The sequence below is a fragment of the Esox lucius genome, chromosome 20, assembly GCF_011004845.1.
Source record: "Esox lucius isolate fEsoLuc1 chromosome 20, fEsoLuc1.pri, whole genome shotgun sequence".
In the NCBI taxonomy this organism is placed as follows: Eukaryota; Metazoa; Chordata; class Actinopteri; order Esociformes; family Esocidae; genus Esox; species Esox lucius.
In genome coordinates, this window is record NC_047588.1 from 2596509 (window position 1) to 2620596 (window position 24088).

Consider the following 24088-nt stretch of genomic DNA (forward strand, 5'->3'; position numbering starts at 1 on the left):
TGGTGAAATTGTGTACTCACATACCTTTAAATAGTCTATACTAACCCCATTATATTTTTTTGTACTCAAAATCTTAACTTTTAGAAAATAGAGCCAAAAGAAGAAAAGATTATTCAATGCTGTCCAAATAATTACAGAGGGTTATCCAAAATACATAATTGTCACCTAAACGTAACATATAATTTTAGATCCTGTTTTTACATACATCATTTTGCTGTAAGTACGCTGAATATTTCTAAATAAATATCTAGAATACATTTTAAGATGTAAAAACTAAGTTCTATAAACTTTAATGGCGCCACCAATCGACTGCCGATGAAATGCTGATGTCGAAATTTCCGGTGACGTAAGGGGGTTGCAGCTGTCTGAAGAGCAACAATAACAAGAGCAGCTCAGCAACACGAACATAAAAACGAGTTATTGTCTGAGTTCTGACATCTACTAGCCCCGATAGCACATAATTTTGTCACCAAAGCTCTTTGCGAATTAACTCTGGCCTCCGCTTCCTCCTCCTCCGACTCGGAAACCGGCGGAACGTCGCCGCCACCGCGGAAGAAATACCGAGCTTCGGTGGCGGAGGGAGTAGGGGAGCTCGGGGCTGCAATTGGGTCAGCGGGCCTGTCTGCAGTTGTTGTGGGGCTTTTAACTTTTCCGAATTCACCCGTTGCGCCTGTCATTCGATTAAATCCGCACACCATAGTCCACATCAGCATTAATAACATGCAGGCCAACGGGGCAGGACAGGATGAAGATTCGGAGCTGTCCTGCCTAAACAACAGTGCGCCAAAACGGAGAGTCGTCCTCAGCAGGGGGAGCTCACACTAATGGACTATCCACCACCAACAATGGGAACTCTGTCAGTAACAACAACGGAGTCCCAGCAGCATCCAACAACACCGTGTCATCTGATACTAACTCCGTGGAAAAAGAAGAAACAGTCTTTCTCAGTCAGAGGAAGATGTCATTAGATTGATAGGCAACATTTACACGATTTAGTAGGCTTCAGTAAGTAATGTTAGCGAGCTTTATTGGCAGCTGGCAGCGCTAGCATATGCTTTTAATGTCGTTCATATTAACAGTGAAAAAGCAAGTATTCATTTTCACGGCGATTAGCTAGTTGCGTGAGATCGTCGTTATTAGCTCTATAAATGTAAAATGTAATGCAGGACAAACCCTTTAGCGAATTGAAGAGAAACAATAGACCCATTATTGCACAGTTTAGCTAGTTACCTAGCTATATTAGTGGAAAGCAAATTAACGTTATCGAAATTTTGTTTTGTGTCCAGAAATAGTACTTTATTAAATGACCACAAAATTGAATTTGTCAGTAGCATTTCCTATAATTATCAATTTTCATCAACCATTTATACGCATACATCTTTGACTTTCATCTTGCTAAGACTGTACAAACTGGAAAATATAGTTTAGAAGAATATTAGTTGATCGTTACTGCACGTCAATCTATCCACATCACGTAAGATTATTTGGTAAGCTAAATGAAGACTTATAAAAACACATTTGCCTAAAAATGTGTATCAACACGTCATGACTTGCATGTCATTTAAGATGCCCACCCTAATAGTCACTGTGAAATTATTCTTTATAAAATAGTCAAGTAATAATGATTCAAGTTATTTACATCCTGGTCTCGAATAATTTAATCAATTAGGAAATGTAACCATTATGTCTGTGTTTTTTAATACTTGATGTTAAGTTTAGTACTTAGTATTTCTTATTTCTCAACTTTCACTCTCATCCACAGTCAAACTGTTGACCTGTTAATGCAGGAGTCTGGGTGCAGACTGGAGCATCCATCTGCCACCAAGTTCCGCAATCATGTAATGGAAGGAGAGTGGGACAAGGTGACATCCATTAATTTGCCTCAAACGTTTTTACCAAAAATGTAGCTTAATGTGCAGTACTTTGAAAACCAGAAAACAAACGGTGTCTCTTGTTTTTTTTGTTTTGTTGGTTACATATAGGCTGAAAGTGACCTGAATGAGCTGAAAGCATTAATGCATTCTCCAAGTGCTATTGTGGTAAGCCCAACAGTGCTACAGTAGGATGGGTACAAGACATCGGCAGCTGTTTCTTGTCAGAGTAAAAGTGTAGGATATGTGTAGGCAAAATCTTCCTCATATTCATCACCATTTTGATGTGTCCAGATGCACATGCTCAAAACTAATGTGATTAAGTCTTGCTTTCCTTCATCATTTATGCAATCTATTGTACTTAAGGAATGTAACCCCATGAAATCCTGCCCTGTGTTTTTATCAAATTTTTCTACTCCAAAGCGGATGAAGTTCCTGCTCTTGCAGCAGAAGTACCTGGAGTATCTGGAGGATGCCAAGGTCCTGGAGGCACTGCAGGTTCTCAGAGCTGAACTTACTCCTCTCAAGTACAACACAGAGCGCATCCACATCCTGAGCGGGTGACTACCTACCCAATTCCCCAACCCCACCCCAATGAAAGGGACTAGAATCAGAAAAATCTACTGACTCTTTGGTAATCTAAACATCTGTCGGTTGTTTGTGAGCAAAAGTGCCTTTCAAAGCACTTGAAACTTGATATTGGTCTGCTTTGAGTGCAATTTGTAAAAGAAACAGGAAACATTCAATTACGGGAGATGTTGGTGGAGTATACCACATACTTTATCTTCAAATTTGTCTTTTGTTGGTTTACAAGTGTCTGATTAGCTGATTTGGAGTAAGCTCAAATTCTAAAACGGTGAAACAAAATGCACACAGACAGAACTTAAAAACCAAAAGCAAGCTATATAGAAAAAGAATGAAAAGCAACAACTGCCATCTACAAAACAAAGTATTAAATGAAGTGCATAACACGGTGCTGACATAACAAGTGTGCTGATGCGGGTGCAAAACAAGTTTGTGTCGGTCACATAAAATAACACATCTGACAGAACAAGTATAATCTCTAATGTGAGGATTTTGGACATAATCTGGCCAGCGTTGACATGTCCCTGTCTGACCAACTATCTCCCCTGTGCTGGGGGTAAGTACAGCAGGGCAGCCCAATAATTATGTAATCTCTTTCCAAGGTACCTGATGTGCAGCCATGCAGAAGACCTCAGAGTAAAAGCAGATTGGGAGGGCAAAGGCACCGCTTCCCGAACAAAACTCCTAGACAAGCTTCAGAGTTAGTGCCATCTTACACACACACACCACTGACACACAAACACCCATTTCTTACCATATTTGGGACTTTCCTTAATCAGTATCCCTTACCAATGGAAATACACATTTAAGTAATTTAGCAGACTCATCTAGAGCTACATTCAGTAGTGAATGCATATATTTTAATATATGTTTGAATGGATCCCCCTGTGGTAATTAAGCAAATGCCACGCCCTACCAACCAAGCTGCTTGACACGGTATAAGTTTAGTCTGTATACTGTATATATATGTACTAGTCTCCCAAAATAAAAATAAAAGACCAAACATTTAATATTCTTGTCTTTCTACGGGCTTTGCCCCACCCCCCTTCAAACTGTGGCCACCACCTACAGCCTACCTGCCCCCCTCCGTGATGTTGCCTCCACGCCGGTTGCAGACCCTATTGAGGCAGGCCGTGGAGCTGCAGAGAGAGCGCTGCCTTTACCATAACACCAAACTGGACAGCGGCCTGGATTCTGTGTCCCTCCTCTTGGATCACGCGTGTAGCCGGTAAGGTTCTTCGCATTTGTGTGTCTACCGTTTCTGCTTTTATTCCCTTTTGGCACTCAAACTTGGCTTGCCACAGTCCTCAATTTCCCTTGTAATTTGGTCACAGCCAAACGGTTCTGTTGGACCAGCTGCCTATTAATTTTTGTTTTTGTCTACATTTTTGATTGACATGTTATTCGTGTGTTTTTCACTGACTAATGCTTGTTTTCTGACCTTTATATTTTCCACTTGGGAACAGTTAAGTGAAGTCAGTGTGTTTTGATTTAAATGCTTTTCTTTTTCACTTGGATTGGCACTAGCCCCAAAGTATATTCCTGGTATCACACAACCTCATTCTTCTTCATACGTCCTCCGTCCCTGACGTCTAAAGTGTGGTTATCTACAGGAAACAGTTCCCCTGCTACACCCAGCAGATCCTCACTGAACACTGCAATGAAGTCTGGTTCTGCAAGTTCTCCAATGACGGCACCAAACTGGCCACAGGATCCAAAGACACCACTGTTATCGTTTGGCACGTGGACACAGTAGGAATCTTTCTCGTTCTCATTGCAGATTAACCATGATCATGTTAATAAGGCTGTAGGGGCGTGAGAGCAGTTTCAAACAGGTGGCGAAGGCAAGAAGATTTGCAGTTTGTGGTCAAAGATTGGCAGAGGGGATGAATGTGCTGCTGATTGACAGGAGAGTCACCAGTTGAAGCTGATGAAGACTCTGGAGGGCCATGCCTACGGTGTCTCCTACCTGGCCTGGAGCCCTGATGACTCCTACTTGATTGCCTGCGGCCCCGACGACTGCTCAGAGCTCTGGTTATGGAACATACAGGTAATATTGGAATGCCTTTTTCTGAACCAGAACGGGTGTTGTTAGAAATATCAAAAGGCCTCTATAAAGTTGACTTCCGCATGATACTGAAATCAGTGGTGACTTCCGCATGATACTGTAATCAGTGGTGACTTCCGCATGATACTGAAATCAGTGGTGACTTCCGCATGATACTGAAATCAGTGGTGACTTCCGCATGATACTGAAATCAGTGCTGACTTCCGCATGATACTGAATCAGTAAGCTAGGGTAAAGTCTGGGGCAGTTGCGCCAACTGCTAAGTTGAGTGAAGCTACCTCAGGCAACATGCAGCGTTTAAGACACTGCCTCGCAGTACAGCTGCATCATTGCAGACAGGATTTTGAATTCTATTTGCCTAATGCAATCTGGGGTCAGTGTCTCACGAGTTGTTTGCATGGATCTTCAGCGATTCCTTATGGTAAGAGCATGAAAGTTCAATTGTGGTCGTTTGGGTGTTGCACCAACTGTTTATCGTACTAACATAGGCGTAGCTCTAGCAAAGGCCAGCCTAAGCAATAAATATTCATGAGATTTTGAGTTTCATAATCAAGATTGCTTGGCTGGAATCATTAATAGGCTGTTACCTTCCTCATGGAAGTCCTTAACTTAGCAGGGTATATATTTTGCCCAATCATTTCACATAGTCCATTAGTATTCATTAAGATTTTCTGGTCCTTTTAACAACAAAACAATACAGACATGGCAGTAGAGCTGCATCATTGTGTTCAGGTGTTCAAATCCTGGTCGTTGCTCACTGACAGTGCCCAGAGTTCCAAATTCCTGGGCCTCCTGTGGAGTTGTGGTGATCAGGCAAAGCCATAATCTGCTTGGTAAATTGGGAGAGGGAAAAATTAGGTAACACATTGGCTTAGGATGGTTGATCAGGCATGCATTGCACATGTACTGCTGCAGCATGGGTGGGATCTGGCCTACTGCATTGCTTTTAGCTGAAAGTCTTTCCTTTTGAACAAATTTATTGTTCAACAATACAAATGCAATATTAAGCAATAAAACTTGCAGCTGAATATAATGAGTACCTACTCCTAACCATCCACCTCTCGTGCGAGATGCCTACTGGGCCGAGCCACACTGCATGCCAGGACTGGCACAGAAATAAGCAGGACCAGCATGTGTATTGTTAAGTGTAAAGAAACAACATAGTATAACCCTACTACCTTCACTCATGTTTGGAGGACTGGCAACAAATACGATATTTAAAAGCATTTTTTTTTAATCTTAATCCTCTGACATTCGCAGTTCAGACCATCATTCCCAATACACTACCAATACACACTTTCCTCATATAAAATATTATTCAAATTGGCTGTTATGTCTTGAAAAGGGTCTTTAGCTCTTTGTGTAATATCTGCTGATGTGACATTTTAAAGAGCAGATTTTACAGACCCAAACCGTTATATCATAGTTATGTTAGCATCCTGAGGTGCAATAAAATGTATCCCTGTCCTCCAATAAGACATTTCAGAGTTGAGAACTGTGGACTTGAGGAAACTTGACTGTTTCTAATTCATTATCATTATGTTTGCATCAAAAAATGTAAATGATGAGTGGCACTCCCGTGTTTTATATATACAGTGCCTTACGAAAGTATTCCGACAGCTGACCAATTCTTTCATATTACTGAATTACAAATGGGAAATATGTTTATTTTCATTAAAAACTTCAATATTGCTTACACAAGTATTCACACTTGTGCTGTGGAAGCTACCAGTTTACACAGATTAAAGAAATTGCCTTAATGTTGCCTTACCCCACTGTTGAAGGATCAGCCTGGTCAGCCAGTGAATCTGAAGGATGATGAAGACCAAAGTGCATTTCAGATTAAGTAATACAAATGGATAGATTAGGAAAATGGTACAAAATAATATAGGTGTTTAGATGAGTGCAGTGAGCACAGTTGGATCAATAATCAGGAAGTGCAAGCTACATCACACCACCTAGGGACTGCCAAGAGAAGGCTGTCACTCAAAACTCAGCACTCCAACAAGAAGACTGTTGACCGAAGCCACAGAGAGGCCATCTGTACAAAGTTCTCTGGGAGTGACTAGAGCACCATCATATCAAGATCTCTACATGAAACTGGCCTATATTGGAGTGTGGAGAGAGAGAAGCAATTACTTAAAAAGTATCTGAAAGTATGGCTGGAGTTTGTCTACAAAGTGACAAACCAATGTGAGGAAAAAGGTTTTATGGTCAGCTAAGCCCAAGATAGGGCTTTTTTGCTAAAACTCAAAGCACTTTGTATGGAACAAACCTAATCTAGTGAAGTATGATGGTGGCAGCATCATGCTATGGGGATGCTTCTTAGCAGCTTCAAGCACTTCTTGGTGTTCTGTAAACAAGCACCATGGAGTTGTTGCAAATGCAAGCTTTAACTGGAAGCCAGTAGAGTGCGCGGTGGAGCAGGGTGACATGGCAGAACTTGACAAGGTTGAACACCAGACAGGCCACAGTTTTCTGTGTAGATTGCATTGCAGGGATGTGGTGGCACATGCTGGGAGCCCTACCAGCAGTGATTTGTAGTAGTCCAGACATGAGATGACATTGCCTAGATTAGCACCTGTGTTGCTTGGTGTGTGAAGTAATGTCATACTCTATGAATGTCGTAAAGCATGAACTTGATATCTCTCATTCTGACATTTTTTGCAAAGCTTGCACTTACTTGCCCCACACAATTGCAGTTATTGCAGTGAAAGGTAGCTATACCGAATATTAACGTGTGTGGGTTGTACTGTTATTTTTATAAAAAATATTTCCCAACATAAAACCAATATCACCATACAATAATTGATTTTGAGTTTGTTTGTAAGAAAGAAAAGAAAAAAATCAAACCAAATTAAATGTTATCAAGTGCAATTTGCAATTGGTCAGGGGTCCAAATACTTTTGCAAAGCACTGCATATGCTAGTTCTTTGTACTGGCCCCCAGGTTCCTGCTTCCCTACATTTACATTTAAATATTGTCTTATCCAGAACCGTTTAGTGGTTTTCATACCTTTTCATACTAGCCCCCATGGGAATTAAATCCACAACCCTGGGGTTGCAAACTCTACCATGCTATACCAACTATATACTCCAACAGTATTTGTAACGTGAACATTTTTTGGGGGGGGATTTTAATTACATAATCACCATGGGGTTTAAAATGCTAAATGTTGGCTTTAATTTCATGGTGTTTAATCCATATAAGATAAACCATTTAGAAATGACAACACATTTTTGTACTGTTAACCATTTTAGGGTGTGAATAGTATTTGGACAGATTATCATTATGTACAATGATGTAGTCATCAGAGTGGCAGCTGAAATCATCAGGTATCATCTTGATCTGCAACACAACCAGGAGGACTTTGGACAGGGACAGCAGCAAGTCTTTCAAGCCTGGTACTCCGGTGGTGTGGGCCAAGACCTCACATCATCCTAAGTTTAAGACAGGGCAGGAGACAGGAAACATTTTGAAAATGCATTCCTTATAACTACAAGGATTTATAGTGGAGAAGTATAACTGACCCTACTCCACCGGCACAATAATATAGCAGTGTAAGACCATGGGGCTGAGAAAGTGGGGTCCAGTGATACTGTGGCCCTATCTCTGGGGTCATGTTTATTACTTGTTTGCATAACTTCTGCATGTAATAATTGCTTGATATCTAACCCATAGCAATAAACAGAGTCTGATTATCTTCTCTGGCAATGCTATGCTACACTAGCCAAGCCTGTACTGCAGTCACTTTCTGGTCCTGCTTGTTTTGGGCCCTTTTGCCTATAGTCTTGTCAATTGGATTCAGATAGTGATTTAACTTTGCCAGTCAAGAACGTTTCACATTTTGGCTTTGAGTAATTGGTAGCTTTGGAAGTGTGTTTTTGGTCATTGTTCTGCTGTTTAATGAAGCATTCTCTGATGGGTTTAGAGACATTGGAATGTGTCTGAGCAAATGTTTCTGTACACATCACAATTCATTCTGCTACTGCAGTCAGAAGTCACATAATCATTGAAGACCTTCTCCACCATATTTTACAAATGACGTTATGGGACAGTTTATTTTTTTTCTTCACACTTCTTGCCATCATTGTGGTACATGTTTTTAAGGCTAACTAGGGTTTTATCACCTTGCAGTCCACTGGGAGAGCATTTTGCGGATGGCAGTAGCTGACTCGTTTACGTCTCCCTCTTGGAGAGTCTTCCTGCTCTTTGTTTTTGTTTTTATTTACTGTGAGCATTCTTTGGTGATCCACTGTGGATTGTCTTCCTTGGTCCAGCCGCTCATTTGACACTCTTGAGCTAAGTGCTTTCTTGGTTCATTAACACCTCTACCGTTGATGACACTGCAAACAACTGTAACAAACAACTGTAACAGTATCTGATATGGATTAAAACACCCACAAATAAAATCTGACGTATTCGTTGTATCATGTTTAAAATGCAAACTGCTGGAATACAAAGACGAATAAAAAATGTCCTTGACCAAATACTTTTGGATGTTACTGTTTACAATTCTTTAAATATACGGCGTTTGTCCTTAATCATTTACTGGTTATCTGCTGGAATGTAAAACAATGTCCTTCCCATGTTCTTGTGAGGAATTACACTGTTTACTGTAGACATTTATAAAGTACAAATAGTGCTTACTTCATATTAGGGTCTGCAATGACTAATGATACGTGAAAGGCTTATTACCATGAGAGTACACGCTGTGAATGCCTTAAATGGTTTATTGCTCAGCACTGTCTCCTGGTCCAGACAGGTGACTTACGCATAAAGATGAGCCAGTCACACGAGGACAGTCTGACCAGTGTGGCCTGGAACCCAGACGGCAAGCGCTTCGTCACTGGAGGTCAGAGGGGCCAGTTCTACCAGTGTGTGAGTGTCTCACTTTGTCACAGCACCGGGATGATGTCATTATACTACGCATGTGTACAGTGAAGCTATGCAATTGAATTAATACAGTAAGTTTGGAGTCACAGAAAATTATTCTCTGCAGGATCTGGATGGTAACCTGCTGGACTCGTGGGAGGGCGTAAGGGTTCAATGCTTGTGGTGCCTAGGCGACACTCGAACCGTCCTTGCCTCCGACACACACCAGCGTATCCGCGGTTATAACTTTGAGGACCTTACGGACAGAAACATGTAAGTGACTACTGTGCCAACATATTGTGGATCTGCGTGCACCTCGCCCACCCTGGATGTGTGCATAGGCAAGTTATGGTAGTTTAACATGTGTTTGTACTGCGCTTCCAGAGTCCAGGAGGACCACCCGATCATGTCTTTCACTGTTTCAAAGAACGGGAGGTTAGCCCTGCTGAATGTGGCTACTCAGGTGAGAGCTGTTGGGAATTTCGTTGGGGGTATAGTGTTTTTATTTAGAATCATCTGAAGCCAGTCGGAGTGCACCTCTCACCTTCTCCCTGCGTCTGTCTGCAGGGGGTGCACCTGTGGGACCTTCATGACAGGGTGCTGGTCAGGAAATATCAAGGCGTGACACAGGGCTTCTATACCATCCACTCTTGTTTCGGAGGGCACAACGAGGACTTCATCGCCAGTGGGAGTGAAGGTAAGGCTACAATCTCGTCCAAATATCTCCACGAGATTGTGTTCTGTGAGATTCCCAGACCTGGCAGTATCATCCAACTAACTTGTTCGAACATTCCGAGTTGTGTTCATTATGAAAAATACAGTTTCACATTTTTCTTGTTTGGCGCTTATTATAGGCAGAGACGGATTTGTGACGCAACCTCCGATTTACAGACTGCGTCTTCTTCCCACAGATCACAAAGTCTACATTTGGCACAAACGTAGTGAGCTGCCGATCGCAGAGTTGACAGGACACACGCGTACAGTGAACTGTGTGAGCTGGAACCCTGTTGTGCCCGGTCTCCTGGCCAGCGCTTCAGATGACGGCACTGTCCGAATTTGGGGCCCTGCCCCTTTCCTGGATATCCAGGACACAGAGGGGCTAAACGGTACTGATTTATTTTACTGTTTTGTATGCTTTAGTGCAGTGGTTCCCAACCAGGGGTACAAGGTTCAATTGGGGTACTTCAGAAGATTCTCATGATACCATAGATTTACTGGTAAAATGCTTATGAGGAGGGTACATGAGGGATACTCTGGGCAGAACTTAATAAAGCTGGTGGTACAGTAACTCAAAAAGGTTGGGAACCACTGCGAGTTAGTGGGCTTAATAATTGCCAGGTGTTTGAATACTGTTCGTGGCATACCAACCGTGACTGGAAGTCCCGTTAAGGGTGGTATGAATTGGTATGCACGGCTAGGGGTGGATTTGTAGGATAGCGGACAAGGGTTCCTTGTCTTGGTGGGCTCTTGAGACTGCTTGTTGTAGACTGGGAGACTACAAGCTCAATTGTGGTTGTTGGCCAGGGAATGGGCTCTCCAGAGTGTGTCAAGCAACCCACGTGATAAGAATCACACCGCCGTGGCGAGATGTGCATCAGATGACATGACTCCCAAATCTGTGAGTTGTTGCGAATTGGACATCATGAAATTGGGAGGGCAGAAAAATAGTAACACTTTGAAATGATTTAATAATGAAAATAAAATGTAAATAAAGATCAGTTCATCTTGGCCATATGTTTGATTTTCATTGTGATTGCCATAGCTTTATGTATGCTTTGATTAAATATATTTTCAGACGTTTATGGGTTATTGTATAGAAACAGTGGGGAAGGACATTTGAGAGTTTTTGCTAAAAGAGCAGTGGGCTGGATTTAAACTCATGCTAGAGCGGTGTGAAGCAGATGCCTAGACCCCTGGACCACTGGAGGCCACATGTACGCTATAAGTATGTGACAAAATAATTTCAATGTTGTTATTTTTAAGTCTGTTCTGTAGGAGCAAACCAAGAAGGAGTGGGAAAAGGAATGCAAATTAAAAATCTTGTTCTCTCCAAAAGAATGTTGTAGCATGGACAGCTGATGGTGACCTCGGAGCAGAAGACACCACTTCTCATATCCAGAAGAGACATACTACAAGACTCTAACAAATGAAGCGGATGAAGCGTTGCGTTTTGATAGCTGCTTTCTGGAGGTTTAGGCCTGGGGCTGAGCTGCGGTGGCATTTAATGATGTCACACACAGATGTCAGACAAATCACTTGAATGAACCGTCTACCCAGGTGCCCCCTAGGCTGACTGACATCCCTGATGTCTGTCGCACCACATGTTTTCAGCCAAGCCTCATTCTCTTTCTTCTCGGCGCTAACCCCAGGACCACCCCCTTTCACCTGCCTCTTCCAGAGTTTAATATTTATTATGGATAGTATTATTTATTCTTATTACTGGTATGTTAATATATTATGAGAACGAGAGAAGGCTGTAGTAGCAGAGAGTGGTAAGAATATTTTCTTCCAACAGGGAAGTCACATTTAATTAGTTTATTCATTGCTGCCTCGGATTGAAACACCTCAACATATTTAAGCTGGGGCTTTTCTTGTTTTCATTTCGCTTCCGAAATCTTTGTGTGAGAGGTCATTTTAACTGAATCAAATGGTTATGAAATCCACAAATTTAAGTGAATCTTGAATATGCTGGAATGGTTGTGCAGTTGTTTTTTTTGGTTTTTTTTAAACAAGGTACTTTTTAACTTTTTTGTTTATTCCCCTTGAATTATCATCTTATTTACATGTTGCTTTGCTTCCTGACAAGTAGCATGGTGAAATTGATGTGCATGTTGCTAAGGCCTCACAGCTAAAGTAAATAGCATTAGATTATATGGTGGCTATACCCTTAGTCTTCAGAGCCTTTGCTTGACCTGATGATGTCCAGAGGCTAACTATCTTTCTTATATGTATAGGTTATATTTTGTGGATTGGGTAAGTATTGAGACTTGAATTTGCCTGTGTCACACTAAACAGCAATGGGGTCGACTCTGTTCTTTCACTCTGACCACACTTATGTCTACTTATGTGCTGTCGTCACTTCACTTCCATTTTACACACTGGAGCTCGTGGGTTGTTCAGTATGTTCTGTAATGTTCCAATATGTATGTACGACAAACATGCCTCTTCGACATGTATGCAGTGTTTGAGAATGTTTTAGAACTGAATGGGCCCTGCTCTCCATTATGTTTGACCCCTTTCTCCTGCACTCTCCCATTATTCATCTATTCCCTCTCACTTCTGGTCTATCCAGATTCCATTGCTGGTAAAACCAGTATTTGGATTTTCTATTTTTATTTTTATTATTTGCTGTTTTCATTTTCCTTATTAGTTGTGCATTTGATACAGACTGACATAAAATACCTTTGAAAAGACATCTGTTTTTATGGCTTTGTGAATTTTATATTTTGTTACATTTCATGTCTTCTCTGGTTTTCCTTCTACTGTCATTATTGGTGTCTTTTAACAGTTCATTTTCTTTTACCACAATTTCACAGTGTTTGTGTGTAATACTTTTGGGCACTTGAGTGCATCAGATAATTATAAATTTGTACAAATTGTTCCTTTTGGACATAATTAGCTTGTCTGATATGGTATGCTATGTAATGTATGCTATATATGTATCTGTATATGTTATGGCATGTATTATGAGATAGTGTAAGAACAGCATATAGGCTGTGTTGTTTTTTTCCCCTGTGACACAGATCTCCCCTGCATCAGGTGAGAGCCTGACCACAGGTCATCACAGACACTACCAGCTAATTCTGCTCTGTTAAAGACTGATTTATAAACGTATGTAACCACACTTGTGTCACAAACACGCACCTCAGTACAGATCAAACACTAAAACAATCACAGACGTGGTGTTCTAGGTTCGGCTTATGCAAGTTTTTGTTGTCTTTTCAGACGTAGCTTCTGAAATGGCATCTTATTTCCCTTTCCTTGCTGTAAACGCTCAGCGAACTCAGAAGGCATTAGGGTAAAACATTTTTTTGCAGCCGGGTTTGGATGAATTCATTTTGCATTTAAAGGTGTTATTAAAGTTTATTGTACTGTTATGTAATGTTGTGTAGGAGAAGTGTTATGTATGCATATTTTCAATAAAGCATTCAGGGTTTTAAGAGAGTGAGTAATGGATTTAATGATTAGGAGCTTATGAAGCACAGCCAGATATAAATGCTGTACTCTCAGAACACAACATGCTAAAGCTCCAAGGTTTCTTTGGGGACTATAGTATCAGCCTTACCTCCGGGTAATACAACTTCATAAGAAAAACACTCAAGTGTTCTCTTTCAAGTTTGTTTATTTAGGAAAACCCACAATTTACCCACAATTTAGGGGATAATAAAACTTAAGACCAACTCTTTGTAACCTCAGTATTTTCTAAGCAGGCACCCTTCCCCATTAACACTACAGTGAAGAAATACAATTGGCTGGATCATGGTCATGCACAAACTGCCCAAATTACATTTTCCCATTGACAGGCAAGCTATCACTTGGACTTGTACAGCTTTATAAAACAGTGCTACATTGTTAATACACAGTTACAGAGACTGAGAAAACAGGGCAGAAAATGCATTTTTCAATCCAGGTGCATGTATTCCCCTGAGAATTTTTTTTTAATAGCAGTCAGGTAATGGCAGATCTAGTGTGGTGTTCAATTAAGTTTGGCCATCTAGGCTGTAACTAATTGATGGTAATAAGGCAAGAGATTTTGAGCAAAGAAAATAAGGAAAATGACAGACAACAGACCAATCAAATTCAACTTAAAGGTTGTGTTCAGCAGGCAGCAAGAGCTCGTGCTAGCCAACGGTATACTCCTAGTAGCCTGTGCGATTGTCATTCTTTCTGTCTGATCAGAAGGGCAGTCTGTGGATAAAATTGCTAGACTGCAGGCCGGACGAATGAACACACATGCACATGTACATCGAAACAACATCTATTTCTTCAGGGAACTGAGGTCTGAGCAGTGATTTGGTGTCCAAAGGAGTGTAATGTTGAGTGCTTCCAGCTGAGCAGGAGACCAAGGGCTGAGACATGTTGAACGCCAAAAACCGAAGTGTTTCTGGTTTAGCCAAAAGGATAAAATCAGCCATGGTGATGTCAATCATTGATCAGTGCCAGGATCATGCTGTGGAAGAGAAAGGAAAAGTGACAAGAAATAATTTTAGAACAACACTTCCAAGCGTTGGTGGTATATGTATCTTTTGCCAGGTGTAACATGCATTTTCAACAATCAAATTGAAATGATCCTACAGAGCAATAAATAAGAAACCAGGCAAGCCAAGTTCAGCCGGCCAGCAATAAAATGCGTTAATCGTGGCTGCCCTCTCGAGAAACAAACCCGGGTCGCCCACGTGAAAGGCTTTGTCGGTAACCACTACGACACAGAGCCGGACATTTTCTGAGTGTCAGTATAGCCTCTTGACATTATATAATTTTTTCACATTAACATCACGACGAGTTTGAATATTTCATTAGACACCATTAACCATTGTGTTAAACTGAATAATGTTTCTTATTAAGTTTACCTCCACCACACATAGTATCTATTAACTGTATGACTTTTGCCACTGGCCGTTTTAAAAACGTCTTAGCAAATAATGTCGCTAGGCGCCATTAAGCATTGTGTTAAACTGAGAAACGTTTCTTATTAAGTTTACTTAAGTGGAAGTTGATGGAAATGCAGATTTTTAACAATGCCTGAAAATATATTGGAAGAGCAAGCTTCCTAGACATTACAAAAACTAGTTAGCATTGCCTCGCAAAACTACCTCTAACTCCCTTAATACTAGATGCAGAAACAAAAATGACACGTTAATCTGACTCTTTGGATGTAGATAATGGGACATACTGCCCAAATCCTGAATTACCATTTTTTGTCTAGGTCAATACTCTAGTTAAGCATATGACAGCTGTTCATGCTAGTGCGGCAACCTTACTGGTGGACTCTTATTTTGTTGGTAGATGAGAGCAAGTGTCAGCTCTACCTGTATTATTTCTCATTTTATTTGTAACCTCAATTGGTGTGGTAAAACATTGGGAGGATTTCTCTGAGGTTGCTGTCTCCATGGATAATGCCTTCTTTACACTTGCATATGGAATTCTAGACACCAGTGGACAGCATCATACCTGTACAAGTAGATGAAGAAGCAGAGTAGGTGGAATCCCAGTTTGATCATGGACTCTTTCATGTGAGACTTTAGTTGTCCCCGGTTATGGATCTCAGTGGGGTCAAACACCCCCATGTTCCCCATGGGCACCATCAAATACCTGTCAGAAAACAGTGAAATCCAGTCTGGCTAATCCAAATCTAAAATGTTTTGTTTGTTTATTTTAAGCCCATGAGCAGTCTATGGAGGTCATGTTAGAAAATGTCAACTTTAAAACCCAGGACTGACATTTATCACATCACAATGTATATGGTATATACAAGAATCAACTGGTATTTCCCAATTTAGTTTTTGTTGTTTTCACAAACAATTGCTCTTTCACAGTTTTATCAAATCACATTAATTTGGGGAGAGCAATTACCAGATAACGCTGCACTCGACCTAGCTTGACCCTGCTCTCCCTGAGTGAGAATGTTCTGTGCATAAAGACGATTTATGAACTTTGACACATTTTATTCCCCTTTAAAAAACAAGTTGTTCGATACTTTAAGGCACTGTTAAACAAAGAACAAATAAGTGACTAAATAGGAGTATTTATAAGATAATCACAAGTATAAAAATGTGTTCCTGACCTGACTCACAGCAGCTGCTAGGCTTTCCAGATCCAGCCACTACAACGTTACTCCTCATGTTTGTCCTGATGTTGCAGATAGCCTACAAAAACTACCATGCTGTAACTAGTTCAGAACTGAAATCCTAGTGCAAATGTAAAAGTATAGTTTAACTTCCAAAACAGTAGAGAGTGCCAATTAAACTCGACCCAAAATACTTTAGACTCGAGCTTCGAGACTCGTCAACAACCTGTTTTCATGCAATTATTGCTTTTTAAATCTAAATGAATTAATGTATTTCTATTTTATTCTATTGGTGCTTATACGTTGGGGAAGCGTATGACGAGCTGCATGTCCCTTTTGCCATACTGTGCAACGTAACGCCTATGCCTATGTGCACACATTCACATATCAAAATATGAATTCATAAGATTTAACAATACAGTGTTGGGGACAGATCAGATGGCAAGAGAGACGTGAGACTTGACTTGGACACAAGCTCAAAGACTTGAGACTCGACTTGGACTTCCAAAATATGACTTGTGAACATCTCTGTGCCTAACATACAGTACCAATTTTTTCTAAAATAGGCTAATGTTAAGTTTCAATAGTACTTTTTATTAGTGTTGTACAATTTTCTTACATAGTATAATCCTATACACAATTTCAGACACATGTAAAAAAAAAAATTAAAGGATGGATTTTGCCAACCCCATGCCCTGACCAATGGACTGGTACAGAGGGTATCTGATGGTTCACCTGGATAAGCGGCTTCTCAACTAAAAATCTTACTCGACCAGCAGCCTACTGTCCAAACCATAGACATTGCTAATCATTAGAATATCAAAGGTTTACACGCACCCAGTGATGACAGCTTTGATTTCCTGAGGCACAACAGTGGTTTGACTGTTCATGTTAGACTTAAGGTTCATCCTGCTGCTGTCATCTCAAATATTGTTGATATGGACTGGAAAGGCCTAGCAAACTCACCTGTACATGTTCCAAGCTGCCACAGGCAGGTTGAGTAGGAAGACAAACCAGTGCAGGGAGACCAACATTAATACTGTCGCCAAGGACTGGCCTACCATCTCTGGAACAACCCACTGCCGACAGACAAATATTATTTGGTTATGTCTGATTTCGCACGCAGATGCACATCATGTACATGCTAGAACAACTGAATTAAGATTACACTTACTCTGTTTAACTTGGAACAGCAGGCCCGTGCATTGATGTAATCGCATTCTAGATCAGAGAGGGTAATTATCTATTCATAAAGTTAAGGCATGTAAATGGTCTCGGCTGAGATTAACATTTCTCAAAGGTCTGATTGTCAGTTCACCAACCCCATGCCTACAGATCTCCTGGATCGGAGAAGCACGAAAGTCAAGCAGCTGAAGCAGTGATCGAATACATAGCACAGACAGGAAAGTGTGAGTTACCAGCTAGCTGTATCTGAGTGACCGTGTCATTTTACGCAATGTAGTGTTTCTAGGAAAAAACTAAAACAGCAAGAACTGCATTTAAAATACGCACAGTTGTTAAACAATGTTTTTGTCAATCAAAATAATATATTTTCTATTGTCAAAAAGACTGGCATTTGGCTAAATGACCCTTTTTGTCTGGTTCACTAACGTGTATCGACATTATAGATAAAATGAAAGACTTCGCAGCAAGGATCCGATTGATCATAAAATCAGGGCAAAACTAACGTCGTTAGCTAACCCTTCTCTGGTCATAGGGTTACACAAGCAACCAGATAACAATAGCGCTAAAGGAATTCAGTGTAAAATTAAATATATACTGACATATATAGAACCACAAAAAAAGTATTAGCTATTGATCGATTGAAGGATACGAAGTACACGGCCAGAAAAATCAAAGCACAGCAGTCGACCAGCGATAAAATGAACACAGCCGCCTCCATCTTTCGTCTTCCGCATTTACTGCTGCTTCCGGTTATTTTGAAAATTGGTGCAAAATGCAAAAGGTCAGTTTTGCTTTTACCTATACTGACACCTAATGTACTGGTGTACATAATACAACATGCTCGACATTAACTTGCGAACAGTTTGCCAACTCCTCAGTAAGGAAAGTCGCTATTGGCTGTCCTAAACATAGATATCATATATAAAGGCTAGATACCTTGTCCGCGCTAAAGGCTAATGGAGGTCGACGTCCGCACATGGCGGCCATCTTGCCACAGGCCGCTCGCTCACTCGTAACATTGTGTTTTATGGTGCATGTACATTTAAATAACCATAACTTGCAAATTTTTCTACCGATTTTCAAACGGTTTGGTTTGTTATAAACGTCAGAGATAAAGTTATGACACTGCATACATATGAACCATTAAAACCATGGACTTCCATATGAAAATATCATTGAACAGAACCAGATATGTGTAATGAATATACAAACAAGGTATGTATGTTAAATCAATAAATAGGCTACAGAATGGCAACAAGACATATACACTTTTGTACTATTATAATAAAATTACTATTATAAAATAATTTTAATTACTACATGTTTTTTTTTATGCCGGATAACAAGCATCTCTGAACTGACCACATTTCAGCCCTCTAGGTCACTTCACTTGTCACATATGACTTTAGAAACAACTGAGCCCTAGCACCAGGTCTTGTGAAGCTGTGTGCAAAAGCAGATCAATATAGAATGAATACTTTAGACCATTATTTGCCAAGGTATGGTCATGCGTATTGTAAAATGCCCTATGGAAACTCCCCATAGGACTTTGTCAGACAAAATGCTGACAATAAAATGCTTACTCTGGGGCAACCTCTTGGTGTAGAAGCATAATGAAATCAAATCAAATGAAAGGTAACACTGATGTTACTTGTAGACTATTTGGATTGTATGACAGGGGTTCTGATATAGAATGACTACAAAAAATATGGAATAATTACACAAGTCTCTATTTTTAAACTATTATAAGAGTGACATTTATTTGCACACAAAAAATAGGTACATGATTCCCCTTTACAAATATGAATAAATCATTTATATATACAAATAAATAAATGCTGTAGAGAGCACTACACTACTGTTGAAGTAAAAGAGGACAGTACCTTGAAAACACATACCTTGGGCTAATGCCCTTTGAAAAGGACAGTTTTATTAAGTTTCTGTTGCATGTTGTTGCTCTGTAAGCTGAGGATTGTAATTCTGGCAATGTGGTGCAGCCTTAACTTAAAAAACAGGGACAGAATTATTTTTAACAGCCTATGGTGGTGGATTTCTATCCCATACGGTCTATCCCAACACAAACATTTTGATGGGCTGTGATCATCTGGTACTGCCTGATGACTGCCGAATGACCCACTCTGCTGCCCTGACGACACTCACGGTTCCCTCTGATGGAATCACCAGACCTCCATTGTTTTTTTTAATTCAGCAGGTGGTAGCTCTGGTCCTTGATGGCAGATGCAGCATGTCACCAGGCTGGCACGGCAGACATCACACGAAAGCTTCTTCAGAGCCTGTCGCACAACAAATCCTGAAATTTTAGTTAGTAATATCATAACTAATAACAATAATCATTAATAAGCATGGGGAAATTAAGGGAACACTTCCCTTTTTGGACAATCGTGAGATAGTTTTTCCCCAGATTGTGACTATTGGCACTTTTGGTTATAGGGAAAATCGACTTTCAGTTAGCCTTCACCTGAAATGTACATGAGAGCGTTGTCCACAAGACCATTGAAGTGGACGGGAAGGTAGCTGTGATCATGTACTAGGGCAGGAATGTCAGCAAACGGGGATGGAAGATCTTCTCCTCCAGCTACAGAGGACACATCTACAGCTGACAGGCTTGTAGACGTGTCGATGACAGCTGGTAGGGACTCCTGTGTGATCCTGTGCCGTCACATTGCCTCTGCATGGTTTAACAACCCCACACTGGGCCATCAGCTTTACATCCTAAAGATGTACTTGAACTGGCTGGCATTAGGGTTGTTATTCCTTTAAGGAAAAAAAAAGATATACAAGAATAGTACACAGATATTCAATACATGCTTTAAAATGTTTTATGCTTAAAACATTTTTACAAAAAAAGACTAATTACTAGCCACCCCTGAATGATCTTTCCACATAAAATTGGTTGAATGACATTATCATACAATTCAGACTGTATCAGTGATGATAAGTTCTGCAAACAAATAGTGAAACACAGGCATTTTTCTAAATACTCAAAATGGTTTGTGACACTTCCAGGTATTGTGTGTGTCTTAGGGTTAAGGTGTCTGGAGAAAACACATGTTACCAAAAGTAAAAAAACATATGGACCGACAAACTGAAAACAATACAAGTCACTTAGTGTTGCAGCTGGTAAATATAAATTATGAACCCTACCAGATACTCTGATGGAGTTGAAGAGAAGCTCCAAGTGGTCCTGGCTGAACCTGTAGGTCAGGACATATTGCTGTCCTTCAAGCAACACAGGAACCAATCGGATTGAAAAGCATGTGCAACTTTGCTGGTTAGCAGCTAAACTGTAACGTTAGCTGCCATAGGTCTCACTCAAAGCTTATTGTTATTAGCCAGCAAATAACAACAACCACATCCACAAATATTGTAATTTAGACAAAAGATTAGTTGTCATAAAATCGTTATTGGTGTCAGTAAAACCTCTATAATCGAACAGCTCGTTTGTGATATCTGCCTTGATAACTTGCGCAAGTAGCCGTGATCCAACTATGCTGCACGATTTAGACATTTTTAGAAAAGAAAAGCTGCAATTTCAACATTTTCAAGCATTCAGAATTATAGCCACGTTAATAACGTTTGTAAGAAACCAAACTGTTTGTAAATCCGTCAAGGTTTCAGCGAGATAAGAGTATTTGTGTTAGTGCTGATCACTCACCTTATATTAGGTACCACAGAGCCCGACAGGAAGCCTGCCTGTGACAAGATGGCCACCGGTGATGCCGGAAGTGACTGCGCCATGAGACGTCTAGCCTTTAAATGAGATGTCTGTGGTCCTAAAAGTCGCTAGAAGTCACAAAATGACGTCATCGCCTAATTTGCATAATTTCCCATCAGCATCATGAATGGATTTGATTTTTTTAAACATACAAAACTCTCGTTGGGGAAAATAATATACATGCGTATTTACAAATGTTGTCCATGTACAAGAAATAATCACCTGAGCAAAAAAACTAAGAACAAATCAAAAAAGGGGGCGCTATTTAAGTCAAAAGGCTAGAAAAATAAATAAACATTTAGAGCGACACACAAGGGGAGATATCATCATGGTCATGGATTAAGGTCATGGATCTGCACGTCATGGCCGCTGCCTGTAGGAGAGACAAAAAGTGAGTAAAAACACCCTAAATATGTTTAGAACTACAAATTAACTTTCTTCTGTCGATTCTTTTTTTTTTTTTTAAACCAACCTTCTTTATCCGGGCTTGGGACCGGCAAAAGTTACCCAAAAGAGACATTCTGGCGGAGCGCATGCGCGATTCATTTTCATTCTGGACGCGGAGGAGTTAACATCTCCTGCTCTGACTGCAGCTCGGAGGAACTGCTGTGCGAGGACTGGGCCGCCTGTAAGTGCTTTCATATGGGGGAGGGGCCCACGGCGGCACCCGCTGCTCGTTGAGTAAGAACAAGTCTCCAATAACACCACAAAAAGTCGCTAGATTTAACGCTAGTCGCTTTTTTGAAAAAAAGTCGCTTAGGGGGTCTGAAAAGTTGCTAAATCTAGCGACAAAGTCGCTACATTGCCAACACTGTTGCAGAAACTCTTTCATCTAATTTGGCACCAGATTGACTTGACAAAAGTTAAAGGGATAGGTCAGCTAAAATTCATATTTGGGTAAATGTCCACTTACCCTGAGTGGTTTCTGAAGGCACATAGAGTCATTTTAAAACAATCCATTATTCATCTATGTCCCGTGTGTAATTAGCATTATTAGCATCGCCCAAATTCATGAATGGAAATGGCGTATCCCCCTATGGCTGCATTGCAAGTCAATGTGATCCAAGCATAGATTTGGTAATTGTAAATATTGCTTGGTGCATGGGATACATGGATTCATACTAATTAATAGTGACCCTTTATTCTTAAGGCATACACCATCTAAAAGAATGCTAAAACTGAAAGATTATTTCCTCTATAATTTTCCTTCCATATTCATGGGAGCAGGGATGGCATCAACAGCTTTATTAAAAATCCATAAAGAAATCCATATCTTGATCACATTTAGAATTAATAAAATCCACCCAGCATTCTCAATATGATCACTTTCGTAAAATTCTCATAGTAACAAGTAAAAAACAATAAATATCTGGGATACTCGGAAGTTAGAGTTCATTTTAGCCACAGTGGAAAGTTCTGAATTTATTTTACAAGGTTATTTTCACTCCATCTTCTCTCCATACATAACAATGTTATTTAATTTTTTTATTATTTTGTTCTTTGCCAAGTAACCATGTTTCAGATTTATGAACTTTCATGTGTCACATTACCTCAATCCTTTTCCAGTGATTTTTCTCTTTTGTTACAGTAGGAGAGGCTGGTGACATCATAACTTATTTTTCTTATATTTACTTGAATGCCTTGCTTTATGGAAAATGTGGGTTATCACAAAGAGGTAAAACAGTCATCAGAGGATATTTTTAATTATTTAAAACAAACAATACTGTATATTGTTTTAAAAATAGCAACACAGTAAAATACTGCTAAGATTTCCACACTCCCTAATGTCCACACTCCTTAATTATAAAATACTGTATACTGGAAGGCCTCATTTCCATGAGTTTAGCACTAGACAGTGAAAAGAGGAATGTTTTAGAGTATTTGTTAAGAGGTAATGCAATATGTCTAGTCCATAAGACAAAAATAAATCATTAAACATTTTCTGTAAACATAATATGTATTGTATTCAAATGTATCATAAATATATTGACAGGTTTAATGTTTTCATGTTTGCATTCTACAGGGTTTATTCTACCATTGCTTGTATAAATGTCCCAAAACATCTGCTAGACAAGCAATTCTTTCTTTTTCTCAATTTATATCTAGATAACACATATTTGTTGGCTTCTTTTTACTTTCATTACAAATGCCATTGTAATGTGAACCAACCTGTGAAATATAATTTCAAATATTAGACTGTGATTGCATTGTTTGTTTTATTTAATAAAGTTAACTGGGAAATGTCCTGCCACCTCACCTATTTTCTATTACTCTTTTGAGTATACTCTTTTCCTAGTAAGCAGCTTTGCTTAAGTTTCAAAGTAAAGGTGACATGAAAATAGATTACACATGGCACTACTCAAGTACAGTGTATTGGTACTGCTTTTAATGTTGGCTCCAATATACATACTGGGGTATGAGGTCCAGCTAGAAGCTAATAAAGCATTGGCATTTGCTCTGACCTCCTTCAACCAACAATATAACAAGGAACAATCTAACAAGGAATATCAAGTACAAGCTGGTTCTGGTGAGCTTGTTTTTCCTGAAATTTGGAGTGGATGTTGTGCACTCAAAAGTTATTTTGTTCAGGTTTTCCACTGGCCATGCTGTAAATTATCAGGGACAAACAAACTTAGGCTTTGTCTCTACTAGACCTTTCTATTTGCCTGTTGCCTGCCTTGTCATGACTGTTCTTGTGGATCTATGTACAGTATGTCCACACCTGTTAACAATTGTGAAAAATCCAAATCAGTATCTTACAAAAAAGGTTATGAGGGATAGCAGTATTACTAGTAATTTATTGCTATGTAATGTGTGATTATCCCCTAAACAAATTTTATTTAAAAAATGTTGCCATATATTTAGCTTGTCATTGGAAAATAATTCATTTTTAATGCACATTTCGCACTAACCACTTGCAAGAAGGAAAATATGCAGAAAGATTGTTCCATTGGTGTGTCGCTTTGTGGTATTTCTATTGA

The 24088-nt window shown here is 39.8% G+C and overlaps 2 protein-coding genes across 5 annotated transcripts; one reads left to right on the forward strand and one right to left on the reverse strand.

Annotated features, from left to right (window-relative positions):
- Positions 1 to 985: 985 nt before the first annotated feature.
- Positions 986 to 13559, forward strand: wdr26a (WD repeat domain 26a). Of its 3 annotated transcripts, XR_004574888.1 has the most exons (15): positions 986 to 1487; positions 1763 to 1862; positions 1983 to 2039; positions 2295 to 2431; positions 3059 to 3156; positions 3528 to 3684; positions 4070 to 4208; positions 4366 to 4506; positions 9286 to 9405; positions 9527 to 9672; positions 9784 to 9862; positions 9967 to 10096; positions 10311 to 10505; positions 10924 to 13230; positions 13345 to 13559. XR_004574888.1 is itself a non-coding variant. In XM_034288818.1 (14 exons), the coding sequence occupies exons 2-14, from the start codon at positions 1782 to 1784 to the stop codon at positions 11004 to 11006; spliced, it is 1563 nt and encodes a 520-aa protein (XP_034144709.1). In that variant the 5' UTR covers positions 986 to 1487; positions 1763 to 1781; the 3' UTR covers positions 11007 to 13559. The 3 variants fall into 3 exon arrangements, 2 of the variants coding, with proteins under 2 accessions (XP_034144709.1, XP_034144710.1); XM_034288818.1 differs by having other exon boundaries at positions 10924 to 13559; XM_034288819.1 differs by having other exon boundaries at positions 987 to 1487; positions 11456 to 13559.
- Positions 13560 to 13732: 173 nt separating this feature from the next.
- cnih4 (cornichon family AMPA receptor auxiliary protein 4) lies at positions 13733 to 18189 on the reverse strand. 2 transcript variants are annotated; one of them, NM_001310968.1, is given in 5 exon segments: positions 13733 to 14569; positions 15571 to 15711; positions 17153 to 17265; positions 17361 to 17429; positions 18021 to 18110. In NM_001310968.1, coding segments are annotated over 5 exon segments (420 nt in total). In that variant the 5' UTR covers positions 18090 to 18110; the 3' UTR covers positions 13733 to 14541.
- Between the last annotated feature and the right edge of the window lie 5899 nt (positions 18190 to 24088).